Raw genomic sequence first — 15,458 nt, 5'->3', positions numbered from 1 at the left:
AGGTGTTGCTGTACTTAAAAAAAATTGTTCTTTCATGTTTACATGCCTGTCAGTAATAAGAACTGACTTGCAAAGTGATTATGCCATTGCTTTCGGGTATTAAGGTTTGACTGTATTATGCTTTTGGCATAGCGATGGTACAAGCCGTGTAGTTGCAAATGTGGTACTTTAGTTCATGCACCTACTTGTGTTCAATCGGTGTTTGGCTTGCCAGGCTTTCCAGCTACAGACTAAGCACATTTCTTTTTACTGTCTTGTCTGCAGAATTTATTGTATGTCTGGTAGGATTAAAAGCAAGAAACGGTACTGAGGAAGACCTGGCTAGGCTTGCCCTGACTAGGTTTAGCAGACGTCCCTTGCAGACAGGGGCAAAGCGGCCAATTTATGTGGTTAATGGACGGACTGTTGGTGTTTATAGTACTTATCTGCTAGACTAGAAAGTGCTGCTGGGCTAGTTGCTTTGTGATTCAAGCTTAAGAATAGTAGTGCAAAATAAGACAAGGACAGGACAGGCCCGAACTGATTTTTTTTGCCAGAAACCTACACTGAAGTAAACTTTTCTTTGTGTGGTGTGTGTAGGGGGAAGGGGGGGGTGGGGGGGTTAAAGCTCTTATGTCTGTGTCTGAAGTTTACTGCAGTGTAGGTTTCTAGCAATAAAATCAGCTTGTTGCTACCTCCTTGTCAATGTCTTATTTTGCACTATTCGTATGCTTGGAATATATCTATTCACAAGCAAGAAGAACATGACAACTAAAGCTTGTGGGATGGCGGCTGCTGGCAGAATTGCTGCCCAGTGGTTGGAGCTGGCCTGGCCAGGAGAAAGTTAAACCTTGGCTGTTTGTGGTCTCACTTGTCTTTCTTTGGGGCCACAGCAAAGTCCAAGAACCTACATCTCCACAAGCTAGAGGGGAAAATAACAATTTCAACTAAAGAAAGCTAGCAAAACCTTGTCACGGATAAATATGGTGTTGCATGGAAGGAGGAATAGATAAACACGTAACAACATATTTTTAAAATGTGTGGAGAAATTTGACAAGTGCATGGGAGCAGTAGCAGATTACATCAATTCAGAATGTCAAGCTCAAGAAGCAATTTACATTGCCTGCTGCGGCATATAAAGCTTGTGCAGTGCTTTAATTGGAGTGTAGAATATTTTATGCTTCCTTTTTCTGTGCACTCATATTTTACTGCAGAAGCACAGGGTTACAATATTCATTTTGAATATTGTCTGGCTGTTTTCATTGTACATTTGCATTATACGTGTTGCAAGCGCAATAGTCCAGCTGGAGGCACAGCTTCGACACTGCCTCTAGGATAGATCAGAAGGAAAAATTCATAGACACATTTAATTTGGTACAAATTGTATTTACAAAAGCTTTGGCAGATTTGTTATGTACAGTTGCTTAAAAGCTCAAAGCCCATTGCAACCTCTAGAAATTGAATGTAGTCTGTGCTACACACTGTAAATATGTATTGAAACATGAGATGGACACATGTACTCGTATGAAGAATTGGCAGCTTGCTAATTCTAATAGCTGAAATCATTCCCCAAAAAACAACTGGATTTCATTCAATAAACAATGCACACCAATGTTGTCTATCAAGTATAAGTTAAACATCTGCTTCACAAAGCACATGCAGCACCTGTTAACTTGAAAATGCCTATATACAAATATACAAACAGCTCACAGGTGTAGAAATAGTACACTTCTGTAGAAATTCGTGTGCTGTCCTATGACAACACTGTCATAAGAATTTTATCTCGGGGACAAGTCCAACAATGCACCTTAGATGTTTGCATGGTCAAACAAAAGCAAGGTAAATCACATGTGAAGTGTTGCACATTGATCACAAACAATACTGCACGACACGCATTTGTACACTTGATACAAGGAATGATGGTCATGCAAACAGGTCTCAAGCTGGCTGCGTGCTTAAGGAATCATTAAGCCAATCACGAGCCGAAATTTTGGCTTTGGCTATAAAGAAGCACCCAACTCACGTCCAAGTACATAAACACTGCTATAGAAAGTGAAAGCTAACATACACTGTTAGCATGAATCATGAAATGGTTTCAAGAACCTATGAATATTCAAGGACTAACGCAGGCTTTTTGTAAATATGCACAGTAGAAAAGGGCAAAAACATGGAAAGTACTGCACACGATGACCACACCAGTTTGGGAAGCATGGTAAAGTATTATCTGTGCTCTAGAAGTTGTAAAGACAAAGCATAGCAGTATATCAGGCTTGCAGAGTGTTTACTTGTTTCCCGATTACACTGGCTTTTACTTAGCCAACGTGTCCTGCTGTCTGTGAGAGTAAAGGTTTTGTGTATTCAGAGTAGTTGAAAAGAAACATACCATAATTACCAACTGCTGCTTTCCACCTGTAACACTGAATAAACTGACACAACACAAGCTCTCTGTCAGTTTCATAGTGTGTGCATGAATTCATACCTTCATGCCATAAATTCCATACCATATATTTGTGCCATAAATTCACTGTTTTCTAACGCTCGCCATCATGCAATTGAAAGACTTTTTAGCAGGATTAGTGCACAAACGTGGCTGCATCACAGACTGTCATAAAAACTAGTGCCTCTGCATTACTAAATATCAAAATTGCCATATAGATGTATTTTGTTACCGTATGCATTTTATCATATACAGTAAACCCTCATTATAATAAAATCACTTTATTATAAGTTTTTCATAATCTCACTTTACTACGACTCTCCTTTAGCTCATCCGCCTTTAACAAAGTACTTTTTATAACTAAGTTAGTTTCCTGTACCGATGACTTCGTTGCAATGAAGGTTTACTGTAAATATGTTTTGTTTGAGAGGCAACCGTACAGTATCACCATTTGGTTGAAAGAATAGCTTGGGCCTTTAATTTTGCAAATAAACACTATAGTAGGTGTCTTTGCTGCAAAGTGCCTGTGTCATCTGCTTCGCTTTGTCACGTCTTCTGTACTGCTTGCGTAACGTTGAACTCAAACCTAATAAGCCAACTTTCTATAATAGCAGGCCAAGTAGCTAAATTCTATTTGTTTGTCAGTGAAAACTGTAGCCACACCTGCTTTCACAAAGAGATATCTCTTCAGAGCTAATGCTGGGGAAGACAACATCCTGGCTAGAAGTTCTTCCACAAAGGCGTCACTGTACATGTGCACTGCATCAGGCAGGTGCTTAATGTGCCAGGCGTATACAATAATGGACGGCAAATGGACTGTACCTGTATGCTGCAGTGGTTATAAACCAGTTATCTCTCGGATAATCTAGAGAGGTTTGAATGTATACAGCAGCATCTTCTTTTCCCTGGCTAATGGGAGTTTCAGTCCTTGTAGGTTTATACATGAGCACTGTAAGCAAATGCCAAGCACACCCATGAATTTGACAGCCATTAGGCTGTCAAAAATGTCCTGTCATAATATGCACACAGGATGGTTTCCTTTAGCTGCACTGAATTTTTTTAATTAAGGCAATATAAATTAGTGACCTCACATCTACCATTTGAGTGTCAAGATTAGTTGTTTCTGAATATATATATTTGTGCAGGTATGTATGTAAAGAGCAGTTACTTTTTACTCTTAGATGGGTAATGTATTTAAGCCACTGAAAGGCTCATCCTCGACATTGTTTTGTCAGATGGTGTAATTTAGAATTAAAGGGCTTTGAGCGAGCTAGGCAAACAATTATTACACCTTTTCAGGCTCAGTGACAGAAATTTTGTGACTGAGAATAAAAGCTATCACACTGATCTTGTCTCCCAGGGGGGCTGCCTATTGTCATGCTGCCGCAGTCACTATTGGCACGACCCCGTGAGCTGGGGCCTTGCAGTTTGCTTTTGTTATTTTTCTACTTTCTAGGGAAGCATAGCATCTTGATGCTGGTGCTGTGCCAAATCTACATCATCATTTCATTTTGTGCCGCAACACATTTTTCGGCTGTCAGCATTCGCTGCCACTGGCATCAAAACAAGGGGCTGCTCGCTATCAGAAAAAGTGAGAAAGGTCTGCTACAAGGCACCAGCTTGTAACAGTGCCATGTCACAGGTGATGGCTGCAGAGTGATATAAGGTCTGGGTAGTGAGACTGATGTCATATGCACTCTTTTCCCCCATCAGTTTCAATTTCAGCGAGCCCGAGAAGGTGCAATAATTGTTCCCATAGCTCCCACAGGAACACTTTTAATCAAAATTTGACACAGCTAAAGAAAAAGAACACACTGTATATACTGCTTACCTCCACCTTATCACAAACAATGTGGTCAATTAAAAGTAATTGATCCAGGCATTAAGCAACATTTGTGCCAGTGACATATGTCACCAGCGTCATATTGTTTAACCACTGATGACTATACACATTCCTTAGAAAGTGTGAAACATCTACTTGTGGCTACTTATGGGTCAGAAAGCAGCACACAATCACGCCTGCGGTCATACAAGTCTGCCATGACTTGCCTTACAAGATTGCACTTTCCACACAAGCCTCAGTTCAATGCTATGTTACACAACTTTGTGTCTATGCTGGTCACTGATCTCATCTTGGGTCAGTCATCTTGGGTGTCACTGGTAGTGAGAACATAAAGCAGAAGGTCATTAGAACCACCCTGCTGTTCCTCTTGTTGCAGTATGGTGCCATCATCGAGAACAATGGTGCCTGTAAACAAAATAAAAAGGTTCTACTAGTACATACGATGCTCGATGCCAGTTACATGCATTGTAGACACAATGACGCATTCACTTTTATTTTACTCATGCTCCTGTCTGCATCTTATTTGCAACTGACATGAACAATGCATTTATTAGATAATTTCTTCATTAATGAAGATGTGCTCTCTGGTCTAATTGGAGGAATGTTGAATTTGGAAAATAATTTTTTATTTCATGGTGCTCTGAATTTGCAAGGCAGGCCTTAAACATTCAGCCATGGTGCCATTACTACTTTGCACTGCAATTGCCGTACAGCTGTAAGTCATGCAAGACAGAAAAATCATGGCAGTGCTACAGAGTTTCTTATAACTAGAGGGAAAAGGTGGTGCTGCGGTGCTGCTTCATGTATGGGAATGCTAGAAAGCAGTGGCTTCAGATCGACACCTTTTTTTTGGATAGCCAGGAAATCTTGACAATAACACGCCTCGCAATCAAATGTTTCACTTGTCATGATAGCTTAATTCCGACTGAAACAGTGTGCAGGATGCTACTTTTCAGCAATCGGAATGTGTAGTTAGAGACGCAAGAGGTTGCGCCAGCCGACGGGTTTTCAAGGTTTTTGCACTCTACCTTACGTTTCGCGCTGAACTTACAGAACATCGAACGTCCACAGTAACACTTCCAAATCAAACATGGAAAACGAAAGAGAAAGACATGGGCACTGCATTTCAATTTCAATCGTATGTTTTAATTTTTGTTTTCTAGTCATAAATGAGCAAGCATAAATGTAAGAAGTATCACAGGAAAGTAAAGGCGTCTTATGAAAGCTTAATTCCAAGCTTCATTTGCACAGCCATGGCCATATTTGCACAGCCAAGCCACGTTCAAAACAAACAGCCTTCTGTTAGAGTGTACTAGAACATGGAGAGTGACCGGAACGGCTGCATTTTCAATGCATTCAAAGTGAAGCCAAACGACCGTAACGCCGCTTGGGGCGCTGTGATCGGTAGCACACAGCCCGCCGTAGCTCAGAGGTAGAATGTCTGCTTCCCACGCAAAAAACCGGGGTTCAAATCCCGGCAGGAGACAATGTTTTTCCGTTCTTTTTACTACTTCATACGTTGATCTTTTTATTCTTTATACTGCTACTTAACACTTGCTTCCGTTGCTATGCAATGCAACAAAAAAGTCAAGCAGCAGCTGAAGGAATAATAACAAAATAACAATGTTTTGCAGTGAATGATGATGATGATGATGATTTATTGGCATCCCCTTTGAAACGGGGCGGCGACAAATAGTCACCTAGCCTGCTTGATTTAATCAGGTATACTATACATGTTCTTTATCTAGCATTTTTGTATACCTTTCATTATTTTTCTTTTTCAAAAACTTACCTTCTACCGCTGCCTATGATTTTAAGAGATCAGGTCGTATCCATCTTTTCCCTGCTTTTTTCCACCAGTACTCTAATCGTCTCTTGCTGATCTCTACGGCTGATCTGTTTATGTTTCCTTCCACTTTAAACCCAAGCACTTCTGGGAGTTGCACGTTACCTACGGTTCTCGCTGGGTGGATCCCGTCGCATTCCATTAGGATGTGCTGAGTGGTCTCTGGATCTTTACTGCAGCATACACATGTCTCATCTAGTTCCGAATATTTGTTCCGATATGTTTTCGTCCTTAGGCAACCGGCTCGAGTCTCAAATAGCAAGGCACTGCCCTTCGTGTTATCGTACAAATGTTCCCTTCTAATTTCTTTCTTCTCATTCTTGTAAATCTTCATTGTCCTTTTTGTTTCCATTCTTTGCATCCAATTCACCGTCTCTATTTCTCTCACTTTCTTTCTGATGACCCCTGGTTGTCTATTTACAGTTTCGATTATCCTGTACTTGGTTGCCAACTTCCTTGACTTCTTCCTCCATTCTGTGTCCACACTGTTCATGTAGAGATACTTGTGCACTTTAGCACAAGTATCTCTACAAGAACGATAATGTTTGCAGCGCCACCTCACGGGAATCAACAAAACTATTCCAACTAAAGCATGGCCTCCGAGAACTGCACGAATACAAAACCCCGCCGCCGCCTGCTTGGGCAGGCTCCGCTGTGCGCTCAAGGCTCATTCACACTAGGCCGACACAGTACCGACTTTGGTAAGCCGACTGTTGGCGACAGCAGTCTACATGACGGAAAATGCTGTGGCCAAGAGTCGGCTGACCAAAATCGGTGCCGTGTCGGCCTAGTGTGAATGAGCCTTGAGCGCACAGCGGAGCCTGCCAAGCAGGCGTCGGCGGGGTTTTGTATTCGTGCAGTTCTCAGAGGCCATGCTTTGGTTGGAATAGTTTTGTTGATTCCCATGAGGTGGCGCTGCAAACATTATCGTTCGAGCAAGGTTGGAAGTTAAGCAGCGAGGGGTAGGTAGACTGGCTCTGGGAGCACACAGAAATACACCAAATCAGGGGGTACAGGGTGACATGGGATGGATGTCATTCGAGGGCAGGGAAGCCAGCAGCAAGATAGAGTTTGAGGAGTGTTTGAGAGAAATGGCAGAAAAGCGGTGGGCAAGGAGAGTTTTCAGTTATTTGTACATGAGGAATGTTGATACAAAATGGAGGAAGCTGACCAGAAAACTGTCAATCAAATATTTGGACTGCAGGAGGGGTGCAAACCAGGAAACAGCGGTTAAGAAAAAGGTTAAGGAAACAGAGAGGGGTCTGTGGAAAACAGGGATGCAGACGAAATCAGCACTGGGAACATACCGAACTTTCAAGCAAGAAATTGCCAAAGAAAATATCTACGATAATTCTAGGGGAAGCTCTTTGTTGTTTGAAGCCAGGACGGGAGTATTGCGGACTAAGATGTACCGAGTCAAGTACCAAGGTATAGACACGTTGTGCTGTGCGTGTGGAGAAGAAGAGGAAACGGCCGAACACCTCATACTTTTCTGTAAAGGGCTTAACCCTACAGTGCAAAGCAACGGGGCTGATTTTTTCAAAGCATTGGGGTTTAGGGACAGTGAAGGCAAAATAGACTTTAAGCGGGTAGAAATAACCAAACAGAGGTTATCTGATTGGTGGATAAAATCAAGGCAGGGGTGAAATTTCACCCACCACAAAGTACAAAATATGTTAATAGTCATGGCTAGGTGGCGTATGCCACCGCCCGATTTAAAGGGTTCAGCCTCATTCATCCATCCATCCATCCATCCATCCATCCTTCACTGCAAAACATTGTTATTTTGTTATTATTCCTTCAGCTTCTCCTTGACTTTTTGTTACATTGCATAGCAACGGAAGCAAATGTTAAGCAGCAGTATAAAGAATAAAAAGATCAACGCATGAAGTAGTAAAAAGAATGGAAAAACATTGTCTCCTGCCGGGATTCGAACCCCGTTTTTTTGCCTGGGAAGCAGACATTCTACCCCTGAGCCACGGCGAGCTGTGTGCTACCGATCGCAGCGCCCCAAGCGGCGTTACGGTCATTTGGCTTCACTTTTGGAAGCTCGTTCCGGGCACTCTCCAGTTCTAGGTCACTCTACTTCTGTGTACCAGCACTTCCATGGTGTCACAGCACCTTTTAAGAAACTTGCATAGATGGTGGTGCCAGATTTTCCTCTATAGTAGGATACAACTTAAAAAAAAACAGCAGTTGGCAAAAAAGGCACACGGACCGCGCAGGATTCTGTTGCCGCCGGCCAATCACAGAAGCAAACAAAATCGTCATCATGCAATTTTTTCAAAATGGCGTCGTACTTGATACGACTGTACTCGTCGTACTTGTATGTTCCACTATAATAGACGAGTGAAAACGTATAAAATTACGCGCTTACAATTTTATTTTTGTGGTTTCTGCCTTATTTAGGTAACAGGGAAAAATTGATGAACGAACTATTTGAAGCCTCGCGGAAGAACAGTGGCTGGTGGTTATGAGGGCGTGGGCGAGGCTTCACTGCAGACTTAAGTTATATCTGACTAAAGGTAATGTGACAAGAAACTTTTATTAAATATAACATTCATTTAAAGTCATATCATGAAACCACTAGCACTATCACATACACACATTACATTCTTGGGTTTTATGTGTCAAAACCACGATCTGATTGAGGAACGCTGTAAAATGGGACTTCTAATTAATTTTGACCACGTGGAGTTCTTAAACGTGCACCCAATGCAAGGTACGTGGGCATTTTTGCATTTCGCCCTCATCGAAATGCGGCCGCTGTGACTGGGATTTGATCCCACAACCTCGCGCATAGCAGCGCAACACCAAAGCCACTAAGCAACCACGGTGGGTCACTATCAAATACAATGTGCTATTGGTCATAGCAAAGCAAGTTTTTGTTTGCACACATGTGTGCTCAAGCCTAAACCTAAACTGTGAAAGTGCTACACTGCAATGCAGCAACACCTATGAGTAGAAGCAGACACGAAGCCAGCCAAAGTCATCCATCACATAAATTATCTTGAGATATTTCTGCCAACACTTTTAAGTGTAGACATTATGGGTGTGTTAAGAACTTTAATTGGTGCACAAGTTTTGCAATAGATAGTTTGCACATACGTCATAGCGGACGCCATCTTTGGGTACTATCAGTTCGAAAAGCGGCGTAAGCAAGAAACATGACAGGATGACAAAACGACAGGCGCTTTTTGCGTCGAACGTCAAAACGATAATAGTGATAAACCGGTGAAAAACAGTCGCCGTCAAAAATCAAAACAGTGTGCGTGTGATGATACGGTGCAGTGACGTCATCGTAGCCGCCATGTTTAGGTACTATAGCGGTGAAAGCTGCCTCCATGACGACACATGAAAATTATCTATATTGCACTTTTGCAAGTGTTCTTTGAATTCACGCAACTTTTTCATGTGATCATCACCAACTTCCGTGTCTGATTCTATAATGATTATTGATCGTAATTAATTGTAACAATACGTGCATTTAAACAAGTTGTCCAGAAAAAATGTTCACTTATCTTTCTTCAATTCTTTTAGACACCATGCCACTACTACAGCTTCCTTCAAAATTACAATTCGCTCATTGATGTAAGCGCATTTAAAAACTATGGCAAAGGCTATCCATTCCTTCTATACCTTGGGGTATGGCTGCTTCTTCTTGGAGCTGGCCAGTGTCGTAGACAACATGGGTACCATCAGCAACTTCTTGCTCAGTGACCACAAACTGGGGCTCCTCGTAGGAGAGGTCAGCTGGCAAATCAGAAGATGCAGGCACTCCAGCTGTTGCTACTGCCACTCCACCGTCTGCAACCTCGAGTGCCACCACCTGTTGATCATCTGCTGCTGCTGCTTCTGTCTCATACGTAGGCAGGGTGACGTACTGCGGCTCTGAACTTGTGTCAGCCGCTTCCTGCACCACCTTTAAGATTAAAAACAGGTGCAACACTGTTATTGGCAAAACTTGATTGATTGATTTATTGATTGATTCCTTTCATAAAACAGAAGGATGACAGTGAATTCTTAGTTTGACAGAGGGACTAGGAAAACCAGGAAACACACACACACTTACATACACTTCACATACAGCAGTTCACTCCATTTGAATGCACAAAAATTCCCACAAGGAGACAAGCTGACATTCACTTAAACTTGAAACTACAAAGGAGACTCGTATAGTAGCCCATGTGGCTTTGTGTTTTCTTTGTGTCTTCAGGCTAGTTTTTCTTTTTTTCAGACTTTCCCTTCCATGGCTGAATCTGTCTGTGCGTTTATTTCGGTGTTTGCATGTGTTGTAGAATTAGTGTTAAATTTAGTGTAGGAGTGTTAAATTTGTGATAAACTTCATATTCTTAAAGAAAAGAAAAGGGAAGTTACAGTTAAAGATGAAACAACATTTATGCCGGTGGAATCCGATCACACATACTCCATATGACATGTGATGCCCTACCAACTGAGCTACGGCTATGTCTATTCCCTCGTCCACTTTCTTAGGCATTAGGGTACATGCATTCATAACCTAGCCTAGCACACCAGTGGCAAGTGGTCTTTTCTTATACTTTCATTTTCCTTTTCCATCATGAGAAATATAAAATTTATTGCAAATTTAACTCTCATCCATAATTAATCCCATAGTTCACAAAGAAAAAACTTGTGTTAGTCTACTGTATGCTTTCCTTGGCTTCACCGTCTGTTTGGTTCATATGATTGTTTCTTCGCATCATGGATTTCCACGAAACTAACTCATCTGCTAAGATAAGACATGCCGAAAGTGCACAATGGTATTCACTCATGGTGTTTTCTACTGGTCAATCAGGAGTGGCTGCCAAAATCCTTGAGGGAGCGCTCGGCTTTAATCAATCCGAATCTGGCAGCAGAGAGCAAAAATTCCTCTGTGATGAACCATACCAGAACTTGTTGCGCACACGTCACACAAGCCGGTTCCAGAAACGGTACCTAATTTCCCCTCAGTACATTTTCATGGTAATCCAAAGTTGCCGTCCTGATGTTGCATACCTATTTCACATGAAGACGGCAGTGGCATAAGCTATTTCCACTCGAATCCGCAGCGGTGGGGCAAATGAGAGTGATCCGGTGCGGAGCGAGTTGATTTGTCATGACCAGTGGAAAGAACAAACCCACTCCAGATAAATCACTGAAAGCCAGATTTGCCACCGCAGATAAAAAAATTCTGCTTTGGATTGACCAATGGAAAACACCATTAGACGTTCTGCTCATTGAACAGCAATAGGGCATGCATTCTACAAATGAACTAACTACTTTTAAACTTTTTATTTGGAGAATGTTTTCTAAGGCATGATATCACTATCCCACTTGATATCTTTTCTTGAAACATAACATATCAAAAAAACATTCTTAGCACCACTTTTGGTAGTCTTATATATAAAAATGCAGTCTCCTGTCACTTAAGTGTCACTTGGTGTTTCAGTGCTAGGCTTACATAATTCACTGTTGCTACAAAGATGCTATTCATGACAAGCAATTAGATTATAAGAATACACAAACTCCCCCAGTACAAATTCCAATGTCTCTTTCCTCCTGTTATGCAAAGTAGCATACATTAAGCATCTTTATACAATTAAGCAGAACAATTATGACATCCACAGTCTTTAATAAACAGATATAGACAGGTGCATTGATTGATTGAATGACTGTGATTAATTGATTGATTGATTGATTTATGAAAGCAGCACAACTGGAAAAACTGCAGCCAGATGAAAGCAACGATTATCAAGAACACAAATCAGCATTTAATAGGTTTGTTTTCAGAAACCTTCTTTTCAAGGGACGTAGCCCATTCAAATGTTCAGTACAAATGCCATCCCAATCAAACTCACTCACTACACACCACACCCTTAGGGAGTTATTCCCACTCCACTGGGTTGACGAAATAAGAAAAAATGACTAAATACTCAGCGGCTGCGCAAAGCAGAGCCTTTAACAGGAATAAAACTTCTATTCCAGTCCAAATGCAGATGATAATTATAATACGCACACTAGATCTGTAGTGGCCACTGCTAGGTGGTGACTGAGCAAAAAAAATAAGTGAGTTAGCTCAGAATGCAGAAAGGAACAAGCATCCCAGTAAAAGGTTCAACAAGGTTTTCATATTTATTATTCTCTATTATTCATCCCTTATTGGAAATTCTAAACGTAAAAGATTTCATATTGAATGCATTATACTTTTAATACATAAAACCTCAAGAGAAACCATTTAAGGATTTCAGACAAACTAGAAACTGCTTCTTTAAAGGCAGTTTTCAAGGGTGTTTTGCCCACCTGCCTCAGTAGAAAATTGTACACTATTTTCAGCCTACAGCTTTCGTTGTTGCTCCATGGCTTGTTGGGGTTACTATTTACACCAACCTGCGCATACAACATCTTTTCGAGTCAGGAAACAGCACGAAAGATAAAGTTACCATGTTCTGCATCTGTGAAGCTGAGTCATCCTGCAGAGACTGGATGGCAGCATGGTCCTCTGCCATGGTTCCAGCAGCAACCACTGTTTCAGTCAGTTCAGAGATACCAGTGGAGACAACATACTGGCTGGATGCTGCTTGATTCAGCACAGACTCTTCCTCAAGTACATTCTCCGTGATTACAGATGTCTCATCATTGACCACCACCTGGTCTGCAGGGTCCACCAGGTTAGCCATGTATGTCACCTACATAATGTGTAAAGCAAATAATGAAATCAGGGACAAGAAGAAAACTAAAAAGAAAACTAAAAAGTTACATTTTATATGCAAAGCATAAGTTGACGTCCGAGCTGGTTCTTGTCAGTGAACTTTGAGAACTATCAATTATCAGAAGCCCCTTCAATCCATGCATGTATGCCCCGACTAAACGAATGAATGATGAAAAACCTACATCATCTCTTGCAACTGTCTCAAGTCCCTGTAAATGCGAAACATTTTCAAAATCTTTGTGACCTGGTACGTGAGCATTTTTATGCTGACGAGAGCATGCAAGGAGTATCTAATTATCAGGTAAGTCTTTTTTTTTTTCCCCAAATAAGAAAGTGCTTTGCAACTCTTCACAAACTTGAGAAACACTGCCACAGACCGCCCCTCGGAGAACCTGCAACCTACCTGCCTTCCTGCTTCATCTGTCACATCAAAAGGCATAGAGATTTCAATAGTGTCTGGTGTGGGCCCTTGCTTTATCTGGGCCCGACCACTGGCAATTGCCTCACGAAGTTCCTCGCTGCTAAGGCCTTCGACTGCCAAGAGAACTTCTGAGCTTCCTGAAAAACGAAAGAGATAGTGCAAGTTAGCCATATACACATTCCGAGGGCAAGGCTATAGCTCACGTTCATTACATCATGTTCTGCAGCCTGTTTATAGCATCTCCTATAAATCAAATCCACAGACATCTCACACAGAGCTGAAACAAGAGTGTTCTCAGTAGTGAAAGCAGAAAGAGTTGACTTAAACACACCAATGTCACTCACCGTGTTCACCCATTACATTGGCCACAAGGGATTCCGTAGTGTCTTGCACAATGTTGGTGCCAACACCGGACATGGCAGCAGTAATGTTTGTGCCTTCAAAAGCCACTTCAAAGCTGGTCACTGTTGGATTGGTAGCTGTCTCAGCAGCATGCTGAAGACTCTCAACAGTGGCATCTGCATCCAGGCCCATGTCTGATTCAAGCCCTGTGTTTCCGGGAGGCTGAAAATGCAGGAGGAGGAGGATGTTGCAAACTGCAAAGTAACTAGCCTTGCAAATAAAAAAAACGAAAAACCATCCAGATTTTATGCACTGTAGGAATCTGTTTAGGCAAAGCTTTTGTGAGCCAGTAAGACAAAATGGCATAACATGATAAAGACACAGCGCACGCTGTCGTCACGTCCTGTGCAATGAATTTCAGCGAGAAATGCATCCCGCAACCGTCCTTGGCCTCGGTGGCGGACTTCACAGATGTTTGCAGCGAAACGAGATTCAATCCCACCACCAGCCAAGGCATCTAAACTTTCAAATGTCCCAAAGAAAGCTTAACTAAACACGGCCTCCCAACCGCAGGTGATTTTATCCCACTGAAACTACAGAATTTTGGTTCAGCAAATATGGTTCTTTCAGGCATAAAACTTGTAAATATTCATTGTCAGCTAGCACAGTGCTAACTTTCTAGTGGAGTGCTAACTATAGTGGTGATTCATGTTTGAAGGGTAGCGCAAGAACCTACACCGCATGTAAGAAAGATAAAGAACAACTGGACAAGGTGCTGTGTTTTTCTTTTGTCCTGCGTAGGTTTTCACACTACCCTTCAAACATGAATCAATACCAACTTGCCCAATTTACAATTATCCTCAATATGGCAAAAAATGGTGTCCATCAAGTGAGAAACCGAGCACCTAGAAGCAGTTACACCAAACCTTAGGGAGGTGGGTAAAGAAAGTTTCGCTTTAAGAACTTGCGTCAATAGACCATCATATCAAAAAAGTTGCAGTTTCGCCCGAAGGGCAAAGCATTGATTGTGATAGCAAATTAGTCGAGAGCTATACGAAGCAAAGGTAGTAGTTTAAGGGCCGTATAAAGTTGTAAACATTCGCTTACTAACTAAATAGACAGCACTGTGTCACGCGTGCACAGGTAAATATGAACACATCTCGCTCGATGACAGCAGAAACTCGCTGTGAAAACGCCGGAGTGAGAAAGTGCACCAGCAGCAGCGGGCAAATTGACCTTCGCGCTGTCTCTTGTCTCGCTTCAATGTGAATGTCGAAAGCACAGCGCATACGAAGCTACAGGCACTCGGTGCATGCACTTTGGCCCCATCGCTGATCGCTTTGAAGATCAGGCCCACGCGGGCGTGCACTTCGCCCACATCGCAGATTGCTTTCAAGATACGGCGCCTCGCGCGGCCGCGCTGTGAGCAGCAGCCAACGGAGCAGAACGCACCGCCCCCTCTCTCTCTCCATCGCCTTGCCCCTGTGTCTCGTGCGCGAAAGACCACGTGCTTCCGGCCTGCCTTCCTCCCTCGCGTGCGTAACATTGAGCTGTGATTGCCGGGTCACCCTGATACACTTTCACTCGCACACATAGCGTACGGCGCGCGGCGATGATTATATCGCCGTTGCACTTTATACGGAACCTCACGGAGACGACAACGACGATGGCAGAAATGCACTTGGAGTGTCCATATAATTGCTATCGCAATAAAAGCTTAAGCACAGTGCACCTGACAGAGGACACAAGGATGACACAGACACACATACTGCATTGCTCATGTGTCCCATGTTGGCTACACACAACGTACTAGGTGCCATATGACGTACCAATAAGCTCAACATGCATACAAACATGTAGCCAACAGACCTATCTCACAGC

The 15,458-nt window shown here is 42.4% G+C and overlaps 1 protein-coding gene across 1 annotated transcript in view; it reads right to left on the bottom strand.

Annotated features, from left to right (window-relative positions):
- Nucleotides 1–1,344: 1,344 nt before the first annotated feature.
- LOC119450185 (uncharacterized) overlaps nt 1,345–15,458 on the bottom strand; it is a 58,213-nt gene continuing 44,099 nt past the window's right edge. Inside the window, exons 19-23 of the mRNA XM_037713564.2 lie at nt 13,580–13,799; nt 13,218–13,372; nt 12,546–12,791; nt 9,745–10,027; nt 1,345–4,664 (exon numbers count right to left, since the gene is read on the bottom strand). Coding sequence (XP_037569492.1) covers nt 4,555–4,664; nt 9,745–10,027; nt 12,546–12,791; nt 13,218–13,372; nt 13,580–13,799 — 1,014 coding nt within the window. The 3' untranslated portion in view covers nt 1,345–4,554. The remainder of the gene's footprint in view (nt 4,665–9,744; nt 10,028–12,545; nt 12,792–13,217; nt 13,373–13,579; nt 13,800–15,458) is intronic.

The sequence above is a fragment of the Dermacentor silvarum genome, chromosome 4, assembly GCF_013339745.2.
Source record: "Dermacentor silvarum isolate Dsil-2018 chromosome 4, BIME_Dsil_1.4, whole genome shotgun sequence".
In the NCBI taxonomy this organism is placed as follows: domain Eukaryota; kingdom Metazoa; phylum Arthropoda; class Arachnida; order Ixodida; family Ixodidae; genus Dermacentor; species Dermacentor silvarum.
Note: the sequence above shows the minus strand (reverse complement) of the source record. Positions and strands in the feature narration are given on the sequence as shown.